The sequence below is a fragment of the Myxocyprinus asiaticus genome, chromosome 13, assembly GCF_019703515.2.
Source record: "Myxocyprinus asiaticus isolate MX2 ecotype Aquarium Trade chromosome 13, UBuf_Myxa_2, whole genome shotgun sequence".
Lineage (NCBI taxonomy): Eukaryota > Metazoa > Chordata > Actinopteri > Cypriniformes > Catostomidae > Myxocyprinus > Myxocyprinus asiaticus.
Window position 1 is genome coordinate 33,731,208 of NC_059356.1, and position 15,223 is coordinate 33,746,430.

Sequence of the window (15,223 nt, forward strand, 5' to 3'; positions counted from 1 at the left end):
TTTAGGATGGCAAAATATTGATTTTTAAGCATATTCTATTTTGGGTGACATTAGCAAGCTGTGACATTCAATAAGCAATTTTTCCCAAGCCAAAAGTGTTGTTGTGACACAGTTTGGAGTGTCAGCTACTGTTATGTGGTATAAAATAGGTATTTTTAAATTGCTTTAAACAAACATTACAATTCTGTTACGACAAGTCTGTGATGGTTAAGGTAAGTTACTGCATAAGAAGCAGCAATTTTACCAATACTGATAATTCAAGCGGACCCTGGAATACATGTCACAGTGGCCCAGTATACAGCTGAAGTCAGAAGTTTACATACACTTAGGTTGAAGTCATTAAAACGTATTTTTTAACCACTCCACAGATTTAATATTAGCAAACTATAGTTTTGGCAAGTTGTTTAGGACATCTACTTTGTGCATGACACAAGTAATTTTCCCAACAATTGTTTACAGACAGATTGTTCCCCTTTTAATTGACTATATGACAATTACAGTGGGTCAGAAGTTTACATACACTAAGTTAACTGTGCCTTTAATCAGCTTGGAAAATTCCAGAAAATGATTTAGACAATTAGCCAATTAGCTTCTGATAGGAGGTGTACTGAATTGGAGGTGTACCTGTGGATGTATTTTAAGGCCTACCTTCAAACTCAGTGCCTCTTTGCTTGATGTCATGGGAAAATCAAAAGAAATCAACTAAGACCTCAGAAAGAAAATTGTGGACCTCCACAACACTGGTTCATCCTTGGGAGCAATTTCCAAATGCATGAAGGTACCAAGTTCATCTGTACAAACAACAGTACGCAAGTATAAACACCATGGGACCATGCAGCCATCATACCGCTCAGGAAGGAGACGCATTCTGTCTCCTAGAGGAACGTAGTTTGGTGTGAAAAGTGCAAATCAATCCCAGAACAACAGCAAGGGACCTTGTGAAGATGCTGGAGGAAACAGATAGACAAGTATATATATCCACAGTAAAACGAGTCCTATATCGACGTAACCTGAAAGGCTGCTCAGCCAGGAAGAAGCCAATGCTCCAAAACCACCATAAAAAAAAGCCAGACTACAGTTTGCAAGTGCACATGGGGACAAAGATCTTACTTTTTGGAGAAATTTCCTCTGGTCTGATGAAACAAAAATGGAACTTTTTGACCGTAATGACCATCGTTATGTTTGGAGGAAAAAGGGTGAGGCTTGCAAGCCAAAGAACACCATCCCAACCGTGAAGCATGGGGGTGGCAGCATAATATTGCGGGGGTGCTTTGCTGCAGGAGGGACTGGTGCACTTCACAAAATAGATGGCATCATGAGGAAGGAAAATTATGTGGATATATTGAAGCAATCTCAAGACATTAGCCAGGAAGTTAAAGCTCGGTCGCAAATGGGTCTTCCAAATAAACAATGACCCCAAGCATACCTCCAAAGTTGTGGCAAAATGGCTTAAGGACAACAAAGTTAAGGTATTGGAGTGGCCATCACAAAGCCCTGACCTCAATCCGATAGAAAATTTGTGGGCAGAACTGAAAAAGTGTGTGCGAGCAAGGAGGCCTACAAACCTGACTCAGTTACACCAGTTCTGTCAGGAGAAATGGGCCAAAATTCCAGCAACTTATTGTGAGAAGCTTGTGGAAGGCTACCCGAAACGTTTGACCCAAGTTAAACAATTTAAAGGCAATGCTACCAAATATTAACAAATTGTATGTAAACTTCTGACCCACTGGGAATGTGATCAAAAAAAATAAAAGCTGAAATAAATATTTCTCTCTACAATTATTCTGACATTTCACATTCTTAAAATAAAGTAGTGATCTTAACTGACCTAAGACAGGGAATGTTTTCTACGATTAAATGTCAGGAATTGTGAAAAACTGAGTTTAAAAGTATTTGGCTAAGGTGTATGTAAACTTCTTCAACTGCACACTTTCCCATTTTACCCTGCCCATCCATATTTTTGTCAAAATAGATTTGGCTATAAGTTATTTCACAAAATAAAACATGCAGCAAAACACATTAACCTCAAATTCCATGTACAACAGAGACCAAATGAATGCAAGCATAGCCAGTACTGTAACGGAACCTTTGACACACAGGACAGTAGACTCATTATCCGGGGAATATAATGATCGTTGCACTGCTGTCAGGAAATGCGCCCGTGTTTGAAAGATGGCGGACGTTCCTAGTGACGCACCAGAGCGTGAGTCTTATAAATGTTTTAAGGGTTTGTCATTAGGCGCTTTAAAAAGACACCTTTTAGACGGCAGCCATTTACTGTTTACAGTTCGCTATTGCTAGCCATCCTTATATGTGTCTCGCTACGCCTCATTAGTTGTTTATTTATGTCATGGAAACTGACATAACTTTACATCTGTCAAGTCAGACAGGCTGTCACAGCAACTGCCTGTTTCAGCTGCTTAAACATTTACTTTACTGCTTACTTAAGCATCCATATATACAGTTACACTTACAACATGGTATCAAACTTCGTCTGGGAATTTTGTTCTGGTTTGTTTTTAAAGTTGTAGCCTACTGGTAATTTACGTAGGTCTGTGTTCAACTGTGTGCATCTATACTGTCGTTAAATAACAGCTTCAGTTAAAGTCAGACATGTCAGAGCAAAGCTTACAGTCACTGTTTAGATACATTTTACTTATGTCTACTTATGTATATTAATTATTTATATGTGTTTTAATTCTCTCTAGACTGTCCGGGCACGAGCAGTGACCTGGCTGGTAAATCATCTGCCTGTCAGGGATGCCCAAACCAGAATATGTGTGCATCTGGTGCTGCCAAAGCCCCTGATCCCGGTATACATTAATTTGTACTGTATGATCATGTAACCTGTGGTTCCTACTCTGTTGTGAACTTGAGGGTTGCTGACCTCATACATCCACTAAGATGACCCTATAATAATAAATATTTAGGGTCATCTTATATATAATAGTTTAGTTAGTAAGGTTTAGCATCATTTGTTTACATACCCCATTACCTAATGCATCTAATGTAATGCAATTCATACAACAAGTGTTGCTTAAAGGGATAGTTAACTCAAAATGTAAATTTTCTCATCATTTACTCACCCTAAGGCCATCCCAGATGTGTATGACTTTCTTTCTTCTGCAGAACACAAACAAAGATTTGTAGAACAATATTTCAGCTCTGTAGGTCCATACAATGCAAGCAAATGGCGACCAAAAATTTGAAGCTCCAAAAAGCACATAAAGGCAGCATACAAATTTAATCCTTAAGACTCCAGTGGTTAAATCCATGTCTTCATTATGTCTTCGAGTCGTTATGATAGGTGTGGGTGAGAGACACATAAACATTTAAGTTCTTTTTAACTATCAATCTTCACTTTTACTTTCACATTCGTCTTCTTTTGTTTTTTGGTGATATGTATTCTTCGTGCATATCGAGTCTCGACACCTCCTGTTTGGGACTGGTCAAAGGTGGAGATTTATAGTTAAAAAGGACTTTGATCTGTTTCTCACCCACACCTATCATATCACTTCTGAAGACATGGATTTAACCACTGGAGTCTTAAGAATTATATTTTTATGCTGCCTTTGTGTGCTTTTTGGAGCTAAAAAGTTTTGGACCCTGTTGACTTGCATTGAATGGACCTGCAGAGCTGAGATATTCTTCTAAAAATATTTGTTCCTGTTCTGAAGAAAAAAGAGTCATACACATCTGGGATGGCATGAGGGTGAGTAAATTAATTTAGGGTGAACAATTCCTTTAAAGGAATGCTCCGGGTTCAATACAAGTTAAGCTCAATCGACAGCATTTGTGGCATCATTTTGATAATCACAAAAATTAATTTCAACTTGTTCTTGGAAAATAAAAAAATAAAAAAGAGTCAAAATCAATGTTACAGTGAGGCACTTACAATGGAAGTGAATGGGGACAAATTTTGGAGGGTTTAAATTAGAAATGTAAAGCTTATAATTTTATAAAAGCATTTACATTAATTCTTCTGTTAAAACTTGTATATTATTTGAGCAGTAAAGTTGTTTTAATTGTCATTTTTACAGTCATTTTAGGGTTTGTTGACATTACATCGTCATGGTAATGAAGTTGTAAAATTGGCTATAACTTAACACAGAAAAGGTTAGTAAGTGATTTTATCACACCAAAATCATGTTTACATGCATATCCTTTATGTCTTGTGGCTATAATTTTTTAAAAAGTAAGCATTGGCCACATTCACTTCCATTGTAAGTGCCTCACTGTAACCCAGATTTGTGCTTTTTTTTTTTTTAAAGAAAAGGAAGAACGAGTCTAAATAAATTTGTGTGGTAATCAACATTATGCCACAAATTCTGTCGATTGAGCTTAACTTGTATTGAACCCTTTGGCCTTGAACTCCCTTAAGTGTCCAAATACTTTTGGGGGCCACTGTATATCTGCTTTATGATGTGCTTTTAATTGCATAAACTGTTTGGAACCTATCATGTTGTTATTTGTATTAATGATCTGATATAATAATATTTAAGTAGTTTTCTTCTCATTAGCTATAACATTTAAGAGGATTTATAATGCTGTAATGCAGCAAAAAATGCTCTTTGAAACACTTTAAAAGACAAGAGCAAAGAGGCACAATTTTTGACAACAAACTTGATATGGACACATCTTTAATGTTCCTTGTTAGTTATATTATCAAAAGACAAAAGTTTTATTGCTTGTTATGATCAGGACAGGCATTGTATAAAAGTAGTGGCAATGAGGTATGTACACGAGATACGCCCATTTATATTTTTAGGCCTATATAAACCAGTGAAGGTCCAGTAAACCACTCTTGAATAAGTCATGGGTAACCTGTCCAATATGTTGTAAAGAGATGCTTACAGGTGATAATGCACAAAACCAACATGCTTTTGATTTTATGTAGCTTGTTGTTTCAGGGTAAATCTTAAGGCTGTAACCTCCTTTTTCCCACTGCAGCCATTGAGGAAATCAGGCAGAAGATGACCTCTGTGAAGCACAAGATTCTAGTTCTGTCTGGCAAAGGGGGTGTTGGGAAGAGCACATTCAGTGCACATTTATCACATGCATTAGCTAGTGATGACTCCAAAGAGGTAAGCCTGAAGAATGCTGTACTTCTGTACTTTTATGAGGATCTTAAGAATCAGACGTCAAAGATTAGAATAAAGCAACTATTTTAGAATTTGTCAAAACATTAGCCTAGGTCACAATTTAAAATCACAAAGAATTTAATAATAAATTAAATTATGATTATAATAATGATAATTTTAATGATTATTTTAATAGTTTTATTTGATTAGTAGTTTATTAGTAGTATATTATTTGTAGTTTTATAATATTAACTGTAATGTAATTGTTTACAGCAGGGGTCGGCATCCTATGGCACGCATGCCAGCATTGTTACGCGGAGGGGTAATCACTGGCACGCCAGCAACGGCAAGAGAGCTAGACTATTTTATTTATATAAATTCCGATACTAAAATAAAAAATTTGACGAGACTGCAGTACACCCATATGCAAGCCATTCATGCATCACAAGCTGGCAGCGCTTCACTTTCGGTTAATCACACGAGTAAACGTGCCCGCTTTGTTTCGGTCGGGCTATGCTGATGACAGCCTACATTCCGTGTTTCATTTGTTTCTTTTTGTTTTAAGAACAACATGTCATGTAATAAGGAAAACACTACTATTAATCCTTAAGATTTCCAACCCAGCATACAGGTACACCGTCCTTAAACCATAGTCACACTCAAAATTACATTAAACGATTAAAAGAGAAAACATAAACCCACATCGTGGGGTTCAAAAATCGGAGTCTATTCAAAATATAAATTTAAACCTGGAAAAAAAAGTTTTAGGATTTTGCAGGTGCGATTCACAGAAAAGAGCTAAATAGTTGATCGGCTTGTGATGCACAAATGGCTTACATGTGCAGCGCGAGTCTCGTCACACACAGCCATTGACCAAGAAAATAAAAAATGGCACTCCTTGTCAAAAAGGTTGCTGACCCGTGGTTTACAGTATTTCACATGTTCTCAAGAAAATCTTAATATCCAAAATTCATCATCAAATTAAGTATTTCTGCATTATGCTGGCATTGATATACAGTTGAAATTAACAATAGTGTGTCTCCTGAACTTTTGTCAAAGTAATCTACACACTACCCATGATTTGGCGATAAACCATATTTATGCATTAGCTCTGAAATTGGCATAAAAGGGTGAATTGTTTATCAGTCAGAGTTACTATCATCAAATATTCAGTACTAAAACTATTGTTAAAAATAATAAAGGCATTTTTTCCATGTTTTTTTGTTTCTTTTTTTATTTTGGTTAAATTAACACAAGGCAGAGTAATATTTAATACTTTTTATATGCACAATGTAACAATATATATATAATATATATATATATATATATATATATATATATATTAGTATATTAAAAGTTTTAAACATTTAAAAAAAGCATTTAAAATTAAAATTTCTCTGAACATTTCTTAGTGATGGCTTAAGTGAATCAGTGTTTTGAACTGATTCAAATGGACAGTTTGATGCATTTGATTGGTGCATATGAATAATCATGAAATGCAAAAATTAACAACTGGTTAACAATAGACAAGTACTGTTGTACAAAGCTCCCTTTATGTCATGATAACGGACTGGTATTGTCACAGAATTTGATGTTTTGGAGATGAATGCAGGAATTGTAGTTTTTTTGGTTGTCATGATGTAACCGTTATCAGAATGAAAGTCTGGTCGTTATGTTTTGTTACACTGACCTGTTTAAAGCACAATAAAATAAATGATAGAAAATAAACATTAGTTCTCTATCAAAACACAATACTGTTAAGTTAAATAATTCACCTGATAATATTAAATTATTTTTTTTATGTTTAAAGCATTGTTAATGATTTTAATTTAATAGTATTACATTATTCATCAGAATAAATCTATCTGCCTTTTTAACTATAACTAGAGATTGCTGGTCCATGAGATATCTGCTTCTGTGAGAGTGCAGATGTCACCCAGATTGCACATGTACATCTCAGAGATGTCTGTTTTAAATATTTTCATCTGGAAAGCATCACAATCTAATTAACAACTGCTAAACATCTTAAAAATATCAGATTTACAAACATTCTAAATCATAATGTCTCAAAGACATCTGCTGAATATCTTATTGACATCCGAGATGCACTGATTGACATATGTCTTATAGACATATTGCAGATGACAAACAACCTAAAAAAATATGTCTTCCAGATGTAAACGCACATATCAAATAGATGTCTGGGTGGTGTACGTGTGCTATCAGGGCAACTTCTATCTTCACCACAGATGATGGTAAAGCGGCACAAATAGCAGGATCAGTATTTGAAAAATATCTATCCATGGTTCCTGCAAATACTTAAGTCTTAAATTCAGTTTCCCCAACTTAAAGGTCAGAAAAGCTCTTAAATATCTTAAATGATACAATTAAAAGTCTTAATTATCATTTAAAGAGGTCTTTAATTTGGGGGCTGAAAGACAGGAATCTTGATATGACCTAATGTGATTATCAAACTTCAAAAGATTATGATTTAATTAAATAAATGCATGCGCTTCATCCTTCAGAGTGAAAACATGGCACTGTTGTATTTTTGTCCAAGCATGCGGGTGCTTGTGAGTGTTTCCTGCTGTTGCAGAGCAGTCCGCAATTATTAGGACTTATCGGAAATTTATGACAAGCATTCACTAATGATCAAATGTTGATGATGATAATATCGTGTTGATGAAATATAATGTTTACTTTTAATTGTTTATATTTTAATACGTTGTAGATTATCGTAGGAGTGCACATTTTATTTCCCTTATCTGTTTGAATGAGCAGCTGGATGCAGCGAAGCGCAAAAATTTCAAAATAAGAGTCCTCTGTATATTTCAGCCTTTAAAGTTAAAAATTATGCACTATAAATCAAATCTTTTTTTCTTTTTCTTATCCCTAGTTATTGGTATTTTGGTTGCACCATAAATTGCATCTGGAATTTAATTCAGTTTTGACTATTTTAGCCTCTGTCTGGCCCTCCCCATCACAGGAATGAAAGACGAAGGACATTTAATGTAGGCTAGTCATTTAAAAAACTATTTGCAGATTAATTGCTTTTTTTTTTCAACACATTATCGTATCAGCAAAATCCAATATTTGTCAACCACTAATTTGTATTAATTTATATAATGGTACATAAACCAATTTTAATGTGATATAAATTTGGATATTATGTCTTGAGTATTTTAAACTTGCATTCAGCCTACCCTGTTTTACTGATAAGCAATGTTAAAACCATGTTGAATGTGTGTCCCTGTCTGTTTAAGTAAGAGTCTGTGATACATAATTTATTTTGAGATTGTATGTTTTTTTTGTTTTTTTTGGGGATGGGGAAACAGTATCCATTTTATTTGTTCAGGTCTTGAAAAAGGTCTTAAAAAGTCTTAAATTTGATTTTAAAAACTCTGCAGCAACCCTGCTATCAAGCATCTCGTATGCGCTGGTCCATCTGTTTACTCTGCTAGTATAAGTATCACCTGCTTGAAATTTGTCTAACGAGATGTCAGGTGTGCGCACTCATGCCGACAAGTGAGAGATCGGAAGTAAACAACAGCCAATGAAATAGAGAGTGCAAGAGGAGTGAAAGACATTGGGAAGTAGCAGAAAAAAAATTATTTGAAACTAAAAACATCACCCGCTGCTCCCGAACCGCTGTCTCATTATTATTTTCAGCTTTACCCTGTTGTGCAATAAAGGGCACGAGCTCATCTTTCATGCTGTTTGTTGACATTTACGAATAAACTCTCTCGTTACTATGCTTATGTGCGTGAGTTTGTGAATGAATTTTGCGATGGTAGTTTCACTTGGAGCCAAATGCCGTGTGGTTAATACACACAGTCTACAATCGCAATATTACTAAATTCAATTGTATTCGGGATGAAGCAACAACTATGAACTTTGGTCATATGGATGCAAACAGTTTTGAATAATGAAGCAGAGAGCCCAACTTGGAATCTTATGTAGGTTCGTGGAGTGAACTCAGCAGTGTCTTACATTTTCTGCCATCTTGTTAACCAACATCACTGGAAAGTGCTGATTTACAGGCTTTTTTTTACCAACATGTCAATTCGCAGGCTATTAATATCACCAAGGCATATTATTACAGATTAAATATTACCAGTGCGGGAATGTGCACACCGTAAAAAGTCTGAATAAAATTACTAGCATGACAAGGAATTAAAATGACTGAAGCTCTGGTAATCGTTAAATTCCCCCACATACACATAAAATTAATCCTGTCCAAATAGGGTTTAAATCTGTCCCTCAGCCTTTGTTTTCATGTATTTGTTTAGTATTCTTTGAAGACATTTCTTGTTGTGTGACTCCCTCAGGTGGACAAACATTAAAACAGCCTGTTTATCTCCATATTTCTAAATGTAGTTGTATAAATAGCTATTTCTTCATTTTAGCTCTGCCAAATTGATGTAATTTTGCATGTGGCCTCAGAATGTTCCTTTTTCCATGTTTTTTTTTAAATTTTTGCTATGTTTGAAAATTGTGCTCACAAGATACATGGCAATTAGTTATTATGGGCCACAGCCCAAAACGTATTTGATTATATCTTCAGAACAATTTGAAATACCAAAATTCTTCTGGAGGGTATGTAGATGATGTATAGCTATTTTTGTGCGAATTGAAAAAACAGCCTTGGACGAGTTTGAAAAAGTAGGTTTTTCAAAAAAATTGTAGCGTATAAGGTTCCGGAGTTATGAGCAAAAATGCGAATTAGCTAATTATACCGCCACTGTGTGGCTGTTTGTCACAAAATTTGATATGCGGCTTGACACCCTGCTTGTGTATAGTAAGTTCCATAACCCTCGAGTTATAAGGTGCTGAAATTTGATTGGTTGTTGGCAGCCATTTTTGTTAATTTGTCTAATCGATTTTAAGAATATGTTAGCATTTGAACCAAAGATATGCATATTTAATTTGAACTTTGTCGCTGAAACGACTGTAAAGTTATGAAATTTTTTTAGTTGTAGTAAATCCCTAGTGGTGGAATTGTACAAAACTTTGCTGACATCTTCTAAACGTCCTGTTGACTATGTGTACCGAGTTTGGTTACATTTGGAGTTTGCATTGAGTAGATATTGATCAATTACTCAAATTGCGTTAAACCGAAGGAATTTTATCGTTGATATCTTTGGAATGATTTGACATATCTAAATTCTTTTGAGAACTTTTTGTCAAGGGGGTCTGTAGATGATGTATACCAAATTGCGTGCTGATCGGACAAACGGTCTAGGAGTTCGAAAAAGTAGGTTTTTCCAAAAATTCAAAATGGCGGAAAAAATTATAGATATAATATTATTATAGACTCAAGGAATCAGAGGAAAAAAATAATTTTGATTCTAGCCCTTACAGTTGCATAGATATGAATCAAAACATAAATGTGTTTATTATAGTGCCACCTGAGTAGTGGTGGGGGATTTGGGATCATCCTGCCAAGTTTGTTGTCTCCACGACTTATGGTCTCTGATGCCCAGACACTTTTAGGGAAGGAAAAAAATAAGAAAATCGGAACAAATACAATAGGGTTCCAGCACCTTTGGTGCTTGGACCCCTAAAAAAAATCCTGACAAATACAATAGGGTTTCAGCCCTTCAGGATTGAATCCCTAATAATGCTCTCTTAACTCGTGAATCACGAGACAAGGAGGAATGTGAAACTTGCCTCTTGTCTTCAGGAAACTTACTGGCCCAATAAAAAGCACATAAAAATCACTTCAATAGTCACAATGTCGCTTTAAATGTGTGCTCAGTAACTTTTTTGTTTGTCATCGTGGACTTACAGTGACGCCTAGTGGTGTGGATGCAGCATCATTCAAAATCAATAGTTTTCAGTTAAAGATGCCATTGTAGAAATTCACTATTCACAATCAGCCATGATTCAGTTAATACAAGAGTGAAAGTGTCCAATAACAAGACAGTTACTGAGATTGAGCGAGCAGTATTCAGCTGATCATGTGATTCTAAAATGGTAGCCCCTATGAGGGTGCCCCTGTCCCATGCACAATAAAACAGCTTTTATAAGGTTACTGATATGACTAGAGTCCTCATCTCATGTGAGTGATCATGATTTTATACATATGTTTCAAAATTACAATTCAATTCTTTTGGAGTAAATCTTTTTTAATGGGGAAAAAATTACTGAGTGCACCTTTAAATTTCACCAACAAAATAAATATATTAATATTTAATATATATTGCCCAGCCCTACCCATGAACACTGAGTTCAACGAGACATCATTAGTTTTGGGCATGATTTAGGCTCTTGTTCATATTTTTTCATCAGTTTATTCAGAAAAGTCTGCTTTGACTGGCAGTTTTTTTACTTTGGCTCACAAATTTGTGTTAAAAACAATTAATTGTTACCACTAACAATGTTAGGCCAAAGTATGATTCAGTAAGGCCTGATCTGTGAAATCTGGTTTTCTTTGCTTATACCGTCTCCTAGCAGATGAGTTTGTTGACGTTTTGTTATGGGTAGTTGGTTGGTTCATCCATAGTTTCGGGGAAGTTTGCGTAAGAGGAAAGCATTCCCACACAATGCCTGGCACCGCCCAAGATTATAAACAGGAATCGAATCAAATTAAAGTGGAGGTTTAAAGTGTTTCAGTTGTTTAATATTAATCATTGACTTAAGGATCCGCTTGACTTTTCTTTGTTTTGTTGATGATGTAAGATCAACCAATATTCACTTTCTAAGACACGTTCAGTGGTATCATAATTTGGCCAATCACATAAACCGATCACCAACGTGGCTTCTTTAAGACTTCAGCTTTACTGTCATCGTGGGTGTGTGGGGAACATTGGCCGTATGTTGTAAGCCAGCAAACTTTTTTCTGCGGTTAAAAACAATGCACTGTTGTACGAGGTATGGCGAATATGAAAAGCTTGTATATGTGTTGTTTCTTATGCAGCAAAGGGAAAGCGGCGTGTAAAACGGTCTTTATTTTTGTCCACGCTGTCTGCCTCTCAGTCTCCGCCGGACATAAGTATCATTATTATAATAACGCTTGTTACAAGATAGAATATAATTCAAAGATCTTATTAATTAACTCCCAAATAAACTGCATTTACAGTAGCACCTGTTTAGATGTTATCTCTTCCCTCACAGGAGAGCATCACTGTATCCGAATATCCATTCTTCCATACTAGGATGCCAAAAACAGTATGCCAATAAAGTAGTATTTCCGAATCCTCAGTATTCATAAAACAGTAAGTGAGAAATACCTGGATAACTTACTATTTCCAGGGAGATTCTGAAATGTGGATCGATTGGACACTTTCCGTTCCCATAATCCCTCGGTTGCTGAGGAGACATCATGTTCAAAACGTTGGTTTCAAAAGAGCAGCGGTGACTGCGAGTCGGACGGCTCTTTTCAACTGTAAATGCTATATATACCATGAAAGTTGTTTCTTGTGCTTAAATAGGGCTTGTTTAACAAAACCAGAGTAAAATATTTTCACGGTTGTTGTTAGTACATCTTATATTCAGGTCACAGGTCAAGTTCCGTGTCCCCGGATGAAGTATTTCCAGAATCTATTCGTACTACTTGCATGCATACCTAAAGAGCGTATTGTTTTATAAGTGTTTTTTTTTTAGAAGAGAAGTGCATCCTTCATCAAATACAGTACATATTTTGATAGTTCGCGATTTCAGACGCAGGGCATGTGTTGTTGTCCTCATTAAAGCTCCAGCAGGAACAAGTGAAAGCGGTACTAACATCAGGGACTATGTAGCCTGAGACAGAGAAATTAAACATGAATGGGAGAAATTGGAACACTCAATATGGTGAATGTAGAAAAGGAAATCCTGCCTTACAGGGAAAAGAGCCAATCACCTTTCAGATACAGACATTGCCTGTCAGTTAATTCAAGAACATGCACATTAGATGAACCTGCCTAAAAATAGCGTTTTTTAGCGTGATCTAAGCTAAAGAAGCACATTTTATGATGCCATTGTTGTCAGATTTTACTGCTGATTTGAAATATGTTCTTTGTTTGTAATTTTGACCAGCTATTTTGGAGATTTCAGTCTTTCCTCATTCAAGCAGATAGGTGTACTTACATGCCACTTGTATCCGTTGAAAATAGTTGCCCGGGAGCGTTCTAAAGATGGCCACCGAGTGGACCGACTTTCCTTAATAGGGACTTTGCTATATTACAAACATTCAACAACATTATAAGGCAGGGATTGTAGTTTAAATAAAATATTTAGATACTATAATATGATGCATTGTTGAAGAAAATATTATAACATAATGAATAATAATTATTAAATGAAATTACGACAATTAATAAATAACTAAAACTGTCACTTTAAGTTTATTTACACCTACAGTATGGGTTATCAGTAAGACTTCAGTTTAACACTAAGCCTCATTCGTTATAGGTGTATCCTAATATAGAGAATATTTTGTGTAAGCCTTGTAAAAATTAGTTTTTAAGGCCTATTAAAAATGAATATAAAAAAAATTATATTACCAGTTATGACAGAGCTCCTGTTAAAAAGTTTAAATTATCAGGATCGTTATCAGTCGGGGAACATTTTTTTTAATTGTGTGAGCTTTAAACATTTTGAAACCAAAAATATTGAAGCAGTAGCCAGATCATTGGCTGTGTATAAAACTAAAGGCAGCTTGTAGCCTCACTCACCAGTCAACAAGAGCCTCAAAGAAATAGTTTACCCAAAAATGAAATTTCTCTCATAATTTACTCAAACCTCATACCATCCCTGATTCTTTCTTCTGCAGGACACAAATTATGATTTTTAGAAGAATATTTCAGCTCTGTTAGTCCTCACACTAAAAGTGAATGGTGTCCAGAACTTTGAAGGTCCAAAAGGGACATAAACCTTATGAGTTCTGGTCACTGTTCACTTTCATTGTATGTACCTACAGAGCTGAGATATTCTTCTAAAAACCTTCATTTGTGTTCTGCAGAAGAAAGAATGTCATACACATCTGGGATGGCATGAGGGTGAGTAAATGATGAGACAGTTTTTATTTTTTGGGTGAACTATTCCCATACAGTAAATGTTTTTGTATGAATGCACCTCATTACCAGTAAAGAAACTGGTTTGAGACCAACTTTCAAGGCACCGTAACAACATGTTTAATGATTTAGAATGAAGTCAAGTGAGCTCTAAAGATACCAAGAAAATGTTTAGTGAATACAATGCTTATTTCATGGTAGAAATACATTTAAAAGTTAATAATCCCTAAATGTCCCTATAATACCAAGGTCATTTTACTTGTGTTACTTTTTTTTTTTTTTTTTTTTACTGCTCCACCATATTTATTCAAGTACAAATGACTAGAAAGCAATGGAGATGTCATGGAAATACATTGGAACCCTGTTTAAAAGGCATTTTTGCACATTGTCAGAAATGTTAATTGTTTTAGATGGGCTACAGGTTTGACTGCTAAAATGTATTGCAAATAAATGTATTTAATACAAAGAGCTTCATTTTAATTGCATTGTAGCCTCTTGTTCCACTGGATTAGTTCAAATAATTTTTGCCTCAGAGCACTGTGAAATCACTTTTCCAAAATCTTTCACTACATTTCCGAAATCATATCAGACATTTTAAGTGTGACACCTTTGGCTACGAAACCATTGTTTTAATCAAAATAGGAAACTCAACCAGCCACAACCTTGAAATTGGCTAAATCACTGACAGAGCAGCTAACGGGGGCAAATCTTTTGTTTGTATCTCAGCATCGGAGCCAACTACTTATTATATTTCTCCATCTGAAATAGCTGGCTATTTTTAGTGTATTGGAAAGTGTAGGGCAATGTAGCAGAAGCGGCCAGATTTACCGGGTTTATTGAGAAGAGCACGGCTCTGACTGCGACTCTTTCTGATCCAGTGCACTGGGGAGAGATGTATTGATCTCGTCTCAACACACTGTGGCCACAGTAGTACTGTCAGTGTGCAGACCGCAGTCTCTGTGTAGCCTTTGGCAGCTTACTGACTGAAGTAATCTTCAAACCCTCAAACAAATTAAATATCTTAGCTTGGGGACTTCCACAATGTGAAACGCGCTATTGTCGACTGACTTCTATAAAGCCGTAAGGAATAGAGTTCTATGCTCTCAGCTTTCAGTGTGTGGCAATCTCTAATAGGTCTTTAAAAGT

The 15,223-nt window shown here is 35.6% G+C and overlaps 1 protein-coding gene across 3 annotated transcripts in view; it reads left to right on the plus strand.

Annotated features, from left to right (window-relative positions):
- Positions 1-2,125: 2,125 nt before the first annotated feature.
- Positions 2,126-15,223, plus strand: part of nubp1 (nucleotide binding protein 1 (MinD homolog, E. coli)) — a 39,358-nt gene continuing 26,260 nt past the window's right edge. For 2 of the 3 annotated variants that reach the window (XM_051713901.1, XM_051713902.1), the window contains exons 1-3: positions 2,126-2,203; positions 2,709-2,813; positions 4,951-5,084. In XM_051713901.1, coding sequence (XP_051569861.1) covers positions 2,173-2,203; positions 2,709-2,813; positions 4,951-5,084 — 270 coding nt within the window. In that variant the 5' untranslated portion in view covers positions 2,126-2,172. Of the gene's footprint in view, positions 2,204-2,708; positions 2,814-4,356; positions 4,857-4,950; positions 5,085-15,223 lie in introns of those variants that run through there. The other variant, XM_051713903.1, reaches the window with a different exon arrangement.